The sequence below is a fragment of the Aethalodelphis obliquidens genome, unplaced genomic scaffold (genome assembly GCF_003676395.1).
Source record: "Aethalodelphis obliquidens isolate GAN/ISIS:26980383/991018 unplaced genomic scaffold, ASM367639v1 scaffold8, whole genome shotgun sequence".
In the NCBI taxonomy this organism is placed as follows: Eukaryota; Metazoa; Chordata; class Mammalia; order Artiodactyla; family Delphinidae; genus Aethalodelphis; species Aethalodelphis obliquidens.
The window spans coordinates 22,335,888-22,348,824 of NW_020837952.1; the positions used below are offsets into that span (position 1 = coordinate 22,335,888).

Genomic DNA, 12,937 nt, shown 5'->3' on the forward strand with positions numbered 1-12,937 from the left:
GACAGGATCCCAAAGAGGAGGGGGCTGCAGAGAAGGACCCCCAAACATCTGTGTACAATTTCTCTGCAAGTCCTTGGGCAGCTCCTAAGCTGCACTCCTCAAAGCGAGATTCTGGAAGGATTAGATAGGAACAGTTACTTGCAGGCTGAAGACCTGCACAGAGATTTCAGAAGCTGCACAGTGGTGAGAAGACAAAGCTGCAGTTTGGGCCTAGCCAAAATGGAGAGGTATTGACGAAAAGTCTGACCGAGCAGAACATTAAAATCCAAAAAATATGTATCTAATTTTATAAAAATTTCAAACTAATTAATGACTAAAGAAATACTATAGATAATAGGCAAAGAAAAATTGATATACTGGAAAATGTATGTGTGGAATATATGGCAGAGACAGTCCCCTTAATTTACAAAGAATTCATACAAATCAAAAAGAAAAAGAGAAACAACCCAAGAGAATAACGTGCAGAAGATATGAAGAAGTCATTTACTAAAAAGAAAAGAAAATGGTCATGAATCATATGAAAATGTATTCAGTCTCACTCATAATTGAAGCAATTCAGGTAAAAACAAAAATAAATGTTCACTTTCCACTCATCCATTTGAGAATATAGAAAAGCTTAATTGATACTCTGCGTTTGCAATAGGGCAATAAATTGATACAGTCTTTCTGGGTTCGGCAGTGTAACAAAATTTAAAATTATACTTACCATTTGATCTTGTAATCTCCTTATCAGGATTTTATCTTAGTAATATCTTCATGAAAGTTGGCCAAGATATACATACAAGGATACACATTGGAGCATGTTTTAATAGCATGAAACTGAAATTTAAAAAACCAACGACTCTAGTAATAGGGGACTAAGCAATTAATTTACTGCACATTATTGTGTAACCATTGAAAAAACTGGTGTACTTTTCTATGTACCAGTATGGAAAGGTCTTACTCGTTAGGTGAAAAAGTAAGATAAAAAACAATAATAAGTAAGAACAGGTCTTTTTTTTTTTTTTTTTTGCGGTACGCGGGCCTCTCACTGTTGTGGCCTCTCCCGTTGCGGAGCACAGGCGCCGGACGCGCAGGCCCAGCAGCCATGGCTCACGGACCCAGCCGCTCCGCGGCATGTGGGATCTTCCCGGACCGGGGCACGAACCCGTGTCCCCTGCATCGGCAGGTGGACTCTCAACCACTGCGCCACCAGGGAAGCCCAAGAACAGGTCTTTTTGTTATAAGTTACTATTACCAAAAAATGTAGTGATTCAAGGTGAAAGTGGGAAATTTCAGTTTGGTGGGTACTGTGCTCCATTAGTCATTCAAAGACCCAGGTTTCTCCTATTTTGTTTCTTCACCATCTTCTGGGGCAGTGTCTTTGTCCACATGATCAAATCCAGGCCACAGACATAAGCTAGCTCAAGCTCATAGTAAGGGAAAAGAAACATGCTGGCAGCATGAGTACCAGGTGGGGAGTGGTGCACATCACTGCTCCTGCCATTCCGTTGGATATAAAATTAATCTCATGGCCACATCTAAGTTGCAGGAGAGGTTGGGAAATGTACTGAGACTAGCCATTAATGTGCCAAGCTAAAATACTGTTATTTCAGTATTTCAAGAGATATTTAGATTGACAGCTAGCAGTCTCTATCACAAGCATGTAAGTACTGAGAATTTTTATGAAAAACTTTCTTCTGGAAGGAATCATAAGAAGTTGTTAACAGATGTTATCTCTGGAGAGACAGATGGAAAGTGGAGGATGGAGACATTTTTTCCCCTTTAAAGGTGCCCTTTTCTGCTTCCTCCTTTCTGTCATATACTTATAAATAATATATATGTATTACTTTTGTTTATCTTTTACATCAACAAGGGATGTCTGGATTGAGATTGGAGACATATTTAAGACATTTCCAGAAGGTATAAATAACAAGATTTGCAGGTCATTTGTATTAAGTAATCAGAGAGAGGAAGTAGTCAAGGAAGATTTTCAAATTTATGATCAGGCATGAATGGTATTGGCATTAACTGCAAAGGGGAACACTGAACATTTTGGGAGGGAAGATAATGAGTTCCACTTTGTACATAATGAATTGGAGTTGGCTGTGAAATACTCACTTTGAGATGTTTAGTAAGCAGGTTGTTATTTAGGTCAGAAGCTCATGAGTGAGGAATGGCATAGAAGAAACATTTGGAGTGCCAGGAAACATAGGGTAATTTAAATCATGGGAATAGATGAGATTGCTTAGCAAGAGAGTATGGAATGAGAAGAGAATAGGACCTGTGGAATGTCATGCCAACATTTAAGGGCAGTTAGTGGAAGATAAGTGGGAGACCTAAGAAGAGTGGCCAGACAGGTAGAAGAAAAAGCAGAAGAGTATGGTATCAGGGAAGGTGTGGGGAAAGAATATTTTTAAAAGGAAAAACTCGTCCAAACTTTCAAATTCCAAGATGTCAAGCAAAGTCAGGACTTAAAAATATCAGATCTAAAGAGAAGTTCATTAATAAACATAGGAAAACTGCTTCTATGGAGTAGAGGAAACTGATGCCAGGTTGGAATGAATTGAGAACTGTTTTGTTGTTGTTTTTATTTTGTTTTGTTTTTAAAATGGGGAAGATGTGAGCATATTTAAATATTGACATGAAGAATCTAATACAAAATAAAAGTAATTCTTTATAAAGTATAAAGGCAGGGTATATGTAAAGATACAAGTCCCTGAGAAAACAGAAGCCTTTAAAAGAGAAAAAGGAAGGGTTTAAAAGAGATTAGGGCTAAAAAAAACTATACTTAAAAAAAAAGCAGACAGAACCATAGGACAAATGGTAAAAGCAAAGCTATACAGACAAAATCACACAAAGAAGCATACACATACACACTCACAAAAAGAGAAAAAGGAAAATATATATATTTATTTATAAAGTCCACCTCCTCAATTTGGGATAATTCGTTTTCTATTCATGTATTCCACAGATGCAGGGCACATCAAGTTGATTGTGGAGCTTTAATCCGCTGCTCCTGAGGCTACTGGGAGAGATTTCCCTTTCTCTTTGTTCGCACAGCTCCTGGGGCTCAGCTTTGGATTTGGCCCCGCCTCTGCGTCTAGGTCGCCTGAGGGCGTCTGTTCTTCGCTCAGACAGGACGGGGTTAAAGGAGCAGCTGATTCGGGGGCTCTGGCTCACTCAGGCCCGGGGGAGGGAGGGGCACAGAGTGCGGGGCGGGCCTGCGGCGGCAGAGGCCGGCGTGACTTTGCACCAGCCTGAGGCGCGCCGTGCGTTCTTCCGGGGAAGTGGTCACTGAATCACGGGGCCCTGGCAGTGGCGGGCTGCACAGGCTCCCGGGAGGGGAGGTGTGGAGAGTGACCTGTGCTTGCAAACAGGCTTCTTGGTGGCGGCAGCAGCAGCCTTAGCGTCTCATGCCCGTCTCTGGGGTCCGCGCTGATAACCGCGCCTCGCGCCCGTCTCTGGAGCTTGTTTAGGCGGTGCTCTTAATCCCCTCTCCTCGCGCACCAGGAAACAATGGTCTCTTGCCTCTTCGGCAGGTGCGGACTTTTCCCCGGACTCCCTCCCGGCTAGCTGTGGCGCACTAGCCCCCTTCAGGCTGTGTTCACGCAGCCAACCCCAGTCCTCTCCCTGGGATCCGATCTCCGAAGTCCGAGCCTCAGCTCCCAGCCCGCCCGCCCCGGCGGGTGAACAGACAAGCCGCTCAGGCTGGTGAGTGCTGGTCGGCACCGATCCTCTGTGCGGGAATCTCACCACTTTGCCCTCTGCACCTCTGTTGCTGCGCTCTTCTCCGTGGCTCCGAAGCTCCGCCGCTGCCTACCACCCCCCCGCACCCCGCCGCCGTCTCCTCCAGTGAAGGATCTTCCTAGTGTGTGGAAACCTTTCCTCCTTCTCAGCTCCCTCCCAGTGGTGCAGAGCCCATCCCTATTTTGTCTGTTTTTTCTTTTTTTCTTTTGCCCTACCCAGGTACGTGGGGAGTTTCTTGCCTTTTGGGAGGTATGAGGTCTTCTTCCAGCGTTCAGCAGGTGTTCTGTAGGAGTTGTTCCACGTGTAGATGTATTTCTGATGTATTTGTGGGGAGGAAGGGGAGCTCTACGGCTTACTCCTCCGCCATCTTGAAGGTCCCCCCAATGGAACAGGATAGAGAGCCCAGAGATAAACCCATGCACATATGGTCACCTTTCTTTGATAAAGGAGGCAAAAATATACAATGGAGAAAAGACAGCCTCTTCTATAAGTGGTGCTGGGAAAACTGGACAGCTACATGTAAATGAATGAAACTAGAACATTCCCTAACACCATACACAAACATAAACTCAAAATGGATTAAAGACCTAAATGTAAGGCCAGACACTATAAAACTCTTGGAGGAAAACATAGGCAGAACACTCTATGACATAAATCACAGCAAGATCCTTTTTGACCCACCTCCTAGAGAAATGGAAACAAAAGCAAAAATAAACAAATGGAACCTAATCAAATTTAAAATCTTTTGAACAGAAAAGGAAACCATAAACAAGATGAAAAGACAACCCTCAGAATGGGGGAAAATATTTGCAAACAAAGCAACTGACAAAGGATTAATCTCCAAAATATACAAATGGTTCATGCAGCTCAATATCAAAAAAACAAACAACCCAATCCAAAAATGGGCAGAAGACCTAAATAGACATTTCTCCAAAGAAGATATACAGATTGCCAACAAATACATGAAAGGATGCTCAACATCACTAATCATTAGAGAAATGCAAATCAAAACTACAGTGAGGTATCACCTCACACCAGTCAGAATGGCCATCATCAAAAAATCTACAAACAATAAATGCTGGAGAGGATGTGGAGAAAAGGGAACCCTCTTGCACTGTTGGTGGGAATGCAAATTGATACAGCCACTATGGAGACCAGTATGGAGGTTCCTTAAAAAACTAAAAATAGAACTACCATACGACCCAGCAATCCCACTACTGGGCATATACCATGAGAAAACCATAACTCAAAAAGACTCATGTACCACAGTATTCATTGCAGCTCTATTTACAATAGCCAGGACATGGAAGCAACCTAAGTGCCCATTGACATATGAATAGATAAAGAAGATGTGGCACATATATACAATGGAATATTACTCAGCCATAAAAAGAAATGAAATTGAGTTATTTGTAGTGAGGTAGATGGACCTAGAGTCTGTCATACAGAGTGAAGTAAGTCAGAAAAACAAATACCATATGCTAACACATATATATGGAATCCAAAAAAAAAAAAGAAAAAATGGTTCTCAAGAACCTAGGGGCAGGACAGGAATAAAGACTCAGATGGAGAGAATGGACTTGAGGACGCGGGGAGGGGGAAGGGTAAGCTGGGACGAAGTGAGAGTGGCATGGACATATATACACTACCAAATGTAAAATAGATAGCTAGTGGGAAGCAGCCGCATAGCACAGGGAGATCAGCTTGGTGCTTTGTGACCACCTAGAGTGATGGGATAGGGAGGGTGGGAGGGAGACATAAGAGGGAGGAGATATGGGGATATATGTATACGTAGAGCTGATTCACTTTGTTATACAGCAGAAACTAATACAACATTGTAAAGCCATTATACTCCAATAAAGATGCTAAAAGAAAATGTAGGACCAACAACAACAACAAAAAAGTGCAAACAATTAATTATATGACTTTTGAACTTAAAAAAAAAGAGAGAGATTAGCCTTAGAAAGAATGAGGAGCAGTTCTTCAGTTGTATTAGAAAGGAAAGCGTAGGTATATTTGTCATATTTAGTGACAGAAAATTTCTCGAGTTCCAGTCTAATAGCTGTTATGATTCTCTGTGAAGTAGAATAGATCATGTCCTGAGAATAAAGGGAGAGACAGTGAAGCTGGAAGTTTGAGGACTGGGAAGATATGAAATAGTTATTATGGAACATGAGAGCGGAAGCTGAATAGAGAGAATGATAAAGATATTCTCTACCTAGTTTAATGATTTTCCTCCAGCAGCACCCAGCAGCCCTGAAGCAGGCATGGGACATGCAGACAGTAAGATTCCTTCACTTTTTCCTACACAGCGGTTTTGTCAGGTGGATGTAAAGGAAAATAGTGCAAGCGAGTTTCAAGGTTTTAGGTAGAGAACATGCAAAGTGATGGACCTAAGCTAGATTGAGAAAAGACAACACGATGGATAGGGAGAAAAATAGGAGAGAAAGTACACTGTGGAAACAGTGAAATTAATGGACAAGTGTGATGGGAGTGAATGAGTTAGGAACCTGGAAGGACAGGAGGTTGCAGTCAATGAGTGGAATGTGTGATTTGTGAGTTCAGAAGTAGAGCAGATTTAGGAGATAATAAGATGCAGAATGTGGCTACAAAAGTGACAGTTATGTAGCATTAGGAAGTTTTATGATGGTGAAGACATCCAATAACATAGAGACCAAGTTATTGGATGAATTATCCATTAGCATATTGTAATCCTCTAGGTCCCAAATTTGTAGACAATCGCACAATTTTGACTAAAAAGCAAAATGGTGAGCCAGATACCAAAGTGAATAAGGAGGCATAATCAGAAGGTAGATGGTATCTTGGGGAGGATTAGAGGATGGTACAACTACGTAATATCAGCCTCAAGGAGCTTTATAGGTGTTTAACTGTGTTCCCTGGTCCTTTAGGTGCAAGATGTGGAAGTGAAGGGAGGAGATGTGACCAACTGATTTTCACAGAAAGTGATATAAAGTGAGGTAGCTTTGCATATACAGGGATAATTTGAGGCAGAAAACAACAGGATCCATACCTTCCTTGACCTTGAATAGGTCCAAGAAGTAGTCATGGAGTTTTGGGCAAAGACAAATATATTAGATGAATCAGAAGAAGAGCCAGATAGAATCTCTAAAAGATAATCTTTGCTGCTTATTGCATGTATTTTTCTCTAGCTTATTGGGATAGATTCTTTAAGTCTACTTGGGAAATCTATAGATGTTTGGATATGAACCAGAAGCCAGCACTGTGATATTTCTCAGTGCCATATGGATGTAGTAAAAGTGAAAAGAGTTACTGTAGGTGGCCTAGTTATTCTGGTTGTATAATATGGAAAAATCAATATCTATTTGATGTACTCTGGCCATTGTTCCATGGACAATATACAGATTATATGAGTCTGCACATGGAGAACTTTGAAGAGAAGAATCTATCTACAAATTGTAATTCCTAGATTGTCAGTCCATGGAGCTGGATTATCTCCTTCATGAACAAAGTGGCAGGCAATAAAAGTTTCCATCACCACCAGAATTGTGTTCTCATTCTGGAACAATGTAGATCTATTATAAAATTTGAATAATGGTTTTCTAATGGACTTTGGGTTGGGCATGGGAGTAGTTTACCCATTGGGCTACCCAGGTGACATGTCCTTATCTAGGGCCTGGACACATATCCTATAGGTGGCAATATAATGAAGATATGGCCAGATGCAAGTCTAAGAAAAGTTCCCGAGGACTATGTTCAGAGTCAGGACTTGGTCTCAGCGAACCCTTGGGCTGCTTCTCGGAAAAGGCAAATGCCTAAAGACAGAGAATATCATCTATTTCTTCAGGTACCACCAGGGCAGCTATGAAATTTCAAAGGACTTTGCTAGTTGTAGATACTTATCTGTTGTTTTCTCCTAATCCAGCCCAATAATTTCCAATTGCAGTTGTGGACTTGTACTGTAGATTCAGACTCAAGTTGCTTTAGGTTAAACTTTTTAGAAACTCAGAACAACAGGAAGATTAACATGGGAGAGTATTAGCTTGCCATTTCTGGCTACCTAATATAAACAGTTTTATAATGTTCATATCTTTGAAAAGGAGGGCCCGTTGTATTCTAGCACAATGTGAATTTATTTATTTTGATTAATTAATTCATGTATTTATTTATATATTTATTTGCCTTTCCAGAGTTATTCCAGGCCATGGTTATCAGACATTATGGTCATGGGATGATTAGCCTATGCTCCAGGTTTTTTTTTCACATCTTTATTGGAGTATAAATGCTTTACAATGTTGTGTTAGTTTCTGCTGTACAGCAAAGTGAATCAGCTATATGTATACATATATCCTCATATCCCCTCCCTCTTGAGCCTCGCTCCCACCCTCCCTATCCCATCCCTCTAGGTTGTCACAAAGTACCAAGCCGATCTCCCCATGCTATGCAGCAGCTTCCCAGTAGCCATCCATTTTACATTTGGTAGTGTATATACGTCAATGCTACTCTCTCACTTCATCCCAGCTTCCCCTTCACCCCTGTGCCCTCAGGTCTGTTCTCTACGTCTGCGCCTTTATTCCTGCCCTGCCACTAGGTTCATCAGTACTGCATTTTAAAATTCCATATATATGCGTTAACATATGGTATTTGTTTTTCTCTTTCTGACTTACTTCATTCTGTATGACAGATTCTAGGTCCATCCACCTCACTGCAAATAACTCAATTTTGTTCCTTTCTATGGCTGAGTAATATTCCATTGTATATATGTGCCACATCTTCTTTATACAATCATCTGTTGATGGACATTTAGGTTGCTTGCTCCAGGTTTTAAAGGCAGTCTGTATAGTGAGTAGCTTTCTGCATAGGTACAAGAACAGAGGTCCCCCACCCCAGGGATTTTAGAACAGTATAAGCTCTGCTTTTGAGTTGGAGGCATCTGTTTCAGTGATAAAGAATTAAGGCAGTAAAAGTAGACTACGGTATTAGGTAAAGGTGACTGGTTCAATTCTTGGATTTCTTGACGGCTAGTATTCTGGCTGGGATCCAAACAAAATTCATTTCCTTCTTGAAATGGTTTGATTGTGGAACAGTGAAATTAGAGAACGATATATGATCTGCAAATAACAATAGGTATCTGTATATCCTTGATGTACTTGAAAGCTTGCCATTTGAGGGTATCAGATACCTTATTGGGTATCATCAAAAACTTCTCATAAGATACGACTCAGAAATTTGATATTCACATTTTTGAATATGTATTTCTAAGGTTTGGCCATTCTTCTAGATGGCCCAGAGTGGCCTAACCAGGGACCTAAATGCCTAATGTTTGTTTTTATAGCTTGCAACTATACACTGAGTAAATAAGCAAACGTGTTTAAATAACCACAATTAATGACCCTCTTCTCACTCAAAAATATATTTTCCCTATCTATCTTCTCTATCTTTCTTATTCAGATATTTTAAAATACGCTTCCCAATTCATATCTATTTTTGGGCCTCTTTTCCTAACTTACCTCTGGGCAATTGATGTAATAATTTTTAACTTCTCCCCTGTGCTCTGTACGATAGATTAAAACAACTTTGTAAAATCCCATTTACATTTATTTGCTTGTTTATATACTTATGTGTTTTTCATGTAGACCTCAAAATAATCCATGCAGCTGGGTATTTGTGCCAATAGGCATTTCAGGATTTTGCAAATGTTTCAGAAAACTAATATATCATTTATATATAGCTTTTTATATGTATGTGCCAATCAGGAAGCAATTAGTTATAAAACATTCTATAACATCCATTTTTAAAGGAAATTTTTTATACAAAATAAAATGAAAGAAGCTTTAAAACTCCCTCATATTTAAATTACAATACTTTAAAATTAATGGGAATTAGTTTCAGAAGAGAGTATTTCTGGGGGGAAAAAAGAGGGGGAAGATTACATCTGCAATTTAAGTACTTTTAAGTACTCCCTTAAGTCCATTTTTTAAATTAAATCGCCCTTATAAATTAATTAAAAATTGGTTAACCATATTATTTAAATAACATAAAATTTGAGACTTTTTCTAACAAAATGTTTTCTGCTTTTTTGTAGAGGATCTCTGTCAAGAAGTCCTTATCAACGAGGATTAATGTGTTCTCGATGTAGCATCTATGACAGATGCACAGATTTTCTATGCAGTAAGATAAAGAAAATAACTGAAACATGAAAAAAAATCCATAATGCATTGGATGACAAGAAAAAGAAGTGGTGAACACTAGTCTTTCATTGTCACGTTAATATTGTTCCTTTGTTCAGGATGGTATTGTTATATTATCAAAGGTGGTATCAAACAGTATCATCTTTAGATTTTTTTAAACTACACAACCTCTTCTGCCCTCTCTTACTATTATTCCTGCCCCTTAGTACATACTAGAATCTGAAAGAAGGAAAGAGAACTAACAGTTATGCCCTGAAAAAGCTTCTCAGTTAATTCCTGAAATAGCGGCCTGTTTGAGAGTGGCTGCTCGAAAGGATAGGATATTCCAAAACATTCAGAAAGAGGAAAGAAGTAAAGTAGCAAATATTTAATAGCCTTTTATTTTCATTTTTCCCCTAAACATTCAAAAGATAAAAGTAGAAAATATGTTTTATTAAATTTTTCTTTTAGTTTTTCTAAACATGAGAGCGTATAATCCAAAAGTATAACTATAGCTGGAATATATGATGCTTAGAGGAATGTGGTAGGGGATAAAGTCAGACAGTGAGTAAGGGGCATATTAGGCTTTTATGTTAAAGAAACTAGTGAACAATTTCATTATAATGCCATTGCTGGAGTGACTCCACCGTAACATTTCTTCCCTTGCTTCATTTGAATCAAGATGCAAAACCTTGCTCTTCCTCTTCGCCTTTTCTTTCTCTTCCTGAAAATATCCAGACCTAAAGCCATTGGGTAGGTCAGAAAGAGGTAGGCATCCACACAGAGGGCATCCAGATGTGACATGTTAGAACCTAAGCAAGAAGACAAGGGATTCATACATGATGTGGTAGGCATGGGGAAAGAGCCTAAGTAGGGTGAGAACAGTGTCCACATGGTATGGCCTTGTATGGGAAGTTAGAGCTCTCATGGAATGAGGTGAGTGTACCCGCATGAGGTCAGGCTTGGGGTATAAGATCAGGGTAAAGGGATGTCCATGCGGGAGTGGCTCACTATTTGGTGTCAGAGTCCAAGCAAAGTGAGGATAGAATCCACATGGGGTGGGAAGGAGAAGCCTGACATAGCGTAACACTTAAAATAATGTCAAAGATCCACCAGAAGTTCAGTTCATCTCCAAGGTGCCTGAGGAGTGATTTCTAAATTTTCCTCTAAGTGTACCATCATTGCAAGACAAAGCCCTGGTTGACATTGGGCTCTCTATGGGTGAGACTGCATTTATTCTCCCACTCTCCTTTCTAATGGAATCTGGGAATGATTGTTTGACCTTCTCTGCCCAGGTGAGCAGAGGAAGGGAAATTTATTTCCTGAAAAGTATTATGATAGCATTGGGCTGGATAGCAAAAACGAGGAATAGCAGGCTCTGTAGTCAACCTTGCCATCTAGGAAATGAAGAGCAACTGAAAGCTTCTGAAAATAAGAATTAAATGAATAAAGTGAGTAGATTCAGAAAATTAATTTTGAATGATCTTGGGGGGAAGTGGGGAGAAGAGAGATAAAAATAAGAGATGTTCTAACAGGACATTGCAAATTAACTATACTTCAATTTTTTAAAAAGAGAGATGTAGAATTCTAGAATGTCGAAGATGGAACAATCTTTGAAAGGCAGGAGTGGAGTGGCTTATATAAGTTGTCAGGATTTAGAGACAGAATTAGTACTAGAATCCACACCTCTTCCTCCTGTACTTCTGTGCTCTCTCTGGTAGACCAGGAGGACTTTTACTAAAAGAAAATATGTTGTACTTTACAATTGGCTACTGGTTGAAGGGGAGACATCAAAGATGAGAGCATGGTGCCTGAAAACTAGGAGAATGATATTATTATTGTTGAGAAACATATATTCTAGAAAAAGAAGAAATTCTATGTAACTTTATGAACTTTCTTTTTCTTTCTAGGTAACGCAGGTCGTGACCAAGCCATATGTATGTATTTTTGTCCTTTATTTCTTGAACGATTTTACTACTTTATGTGAAATCCAGCTTTCAATTACTTCTTTATTTACAGATTACCGATTTTGGTATCCAAGATGGGAAGTACCCCGGCCAATTGTGTGTGATCCACTGTGCATGCTTATTTTATTTCTCAGAATGCTGTGTTTTTCACTAAGTGCCGCAATTGTTTTGATAATACAGTCTTATTTTCCAAATATATTATTGGAAGAAGAGATAGTTTTTATCCCTGAGGTAACTGGGCCAGCAAAGGAGGAGGAAAACGTAGAGAAAGAGGAAGAAGAGGAGGAGGAGGAGGAGGGGGAAGGGGAGGAGGAGGAGGAGGAGGAGGAGGAGGAGGGGGAGGAGGAGGAGGGGGAGGAGGAGGAGGGGGAGGAGGAGAAGGAGGAGGAGGAGTAGGAGGGGGAGGAGGAGGGGAAGGAGGAGGGGAAGGAGGAGGGGGAGGGGGAGGAGGAGAAGGAGGACAGGAAAAAAGAGGAAGAGGAAGAGGAAGAGGAAAAGGTGGAAGAGGAGGTGAAGGGGTGAGATTTACCACTATCATAGGACAAAAATGTAATACAAAAAAGGCAAAAAAAATAAAATAATAAACACTGAAAAAAAACCCCACTGAGCTTTAACAAAAAAGAATATGCACAAACCACAACTGCAACACCTTTTATTTCCTTCTCTTCCCCATATTTATTCAACAAATTTAAATTTGAAAAACAAAGAAACAAACAAAAAGCATGTATTTTATATAAGTACTGTAAGGCAAGTTCTTGGACACTAAGAACAAATAAAGATGCGATGACAGAAATACTAAAAAAAGATTTGACCAGTCTAATTAATCTTAAGATTTCACTGTTATTCTGATAAAGAATGAAATTTCCACTTTCTAAACATGTTTCTATCTCTATGTTTTAAGTATTTTTAAATGGGTTAAAAAAACTCTTGAGTATTAAATAAGATTATACATGTAAGGTGCTTAGGACCATTCCAAGTTCAGGACAACCATTTGATAACTTTTGATTTTGTTGTTTTTATCATTCCTATCACAGTTGTTATTGGTGGTGATGATGGTGGTGATATTTTCCATGTGTTATCAAGGCTTCTAAT

The 12,937-nt window shown here is 39.6% G+C and overlaps 1 protein-coding gene across 1 annotated transcript in view; it reads left to right on the forward strand.

Annotated features, from left to right (window-relative positions):
• Window positions 1-12,449, forward strand: part of GLIPR1L2 (GLIPR1 like 2) — a 31,484-nt gene extending 19,035 nt beyond the window's left edge. Inside the window, 4 exon segments of the mRNA XM_027107059.1 lie at window positions 9,794-9,879; window positions 11,789-11,815; window positions 11,898-12,076; window positions 12,170-12,449. Of these exon segments, the coding sequence (XP_026962860.1) occupies window positions 9,794-9,879; window positions 11,789-11,815; window positions 11,898-12,076; window positions 12,170-12,367 (490 nt within the window). The 3' untranslated portion in view covers window positions 12,368-12,449.
• Window positions 12,450-12,937: the final 488 nt, after the last annotated feature.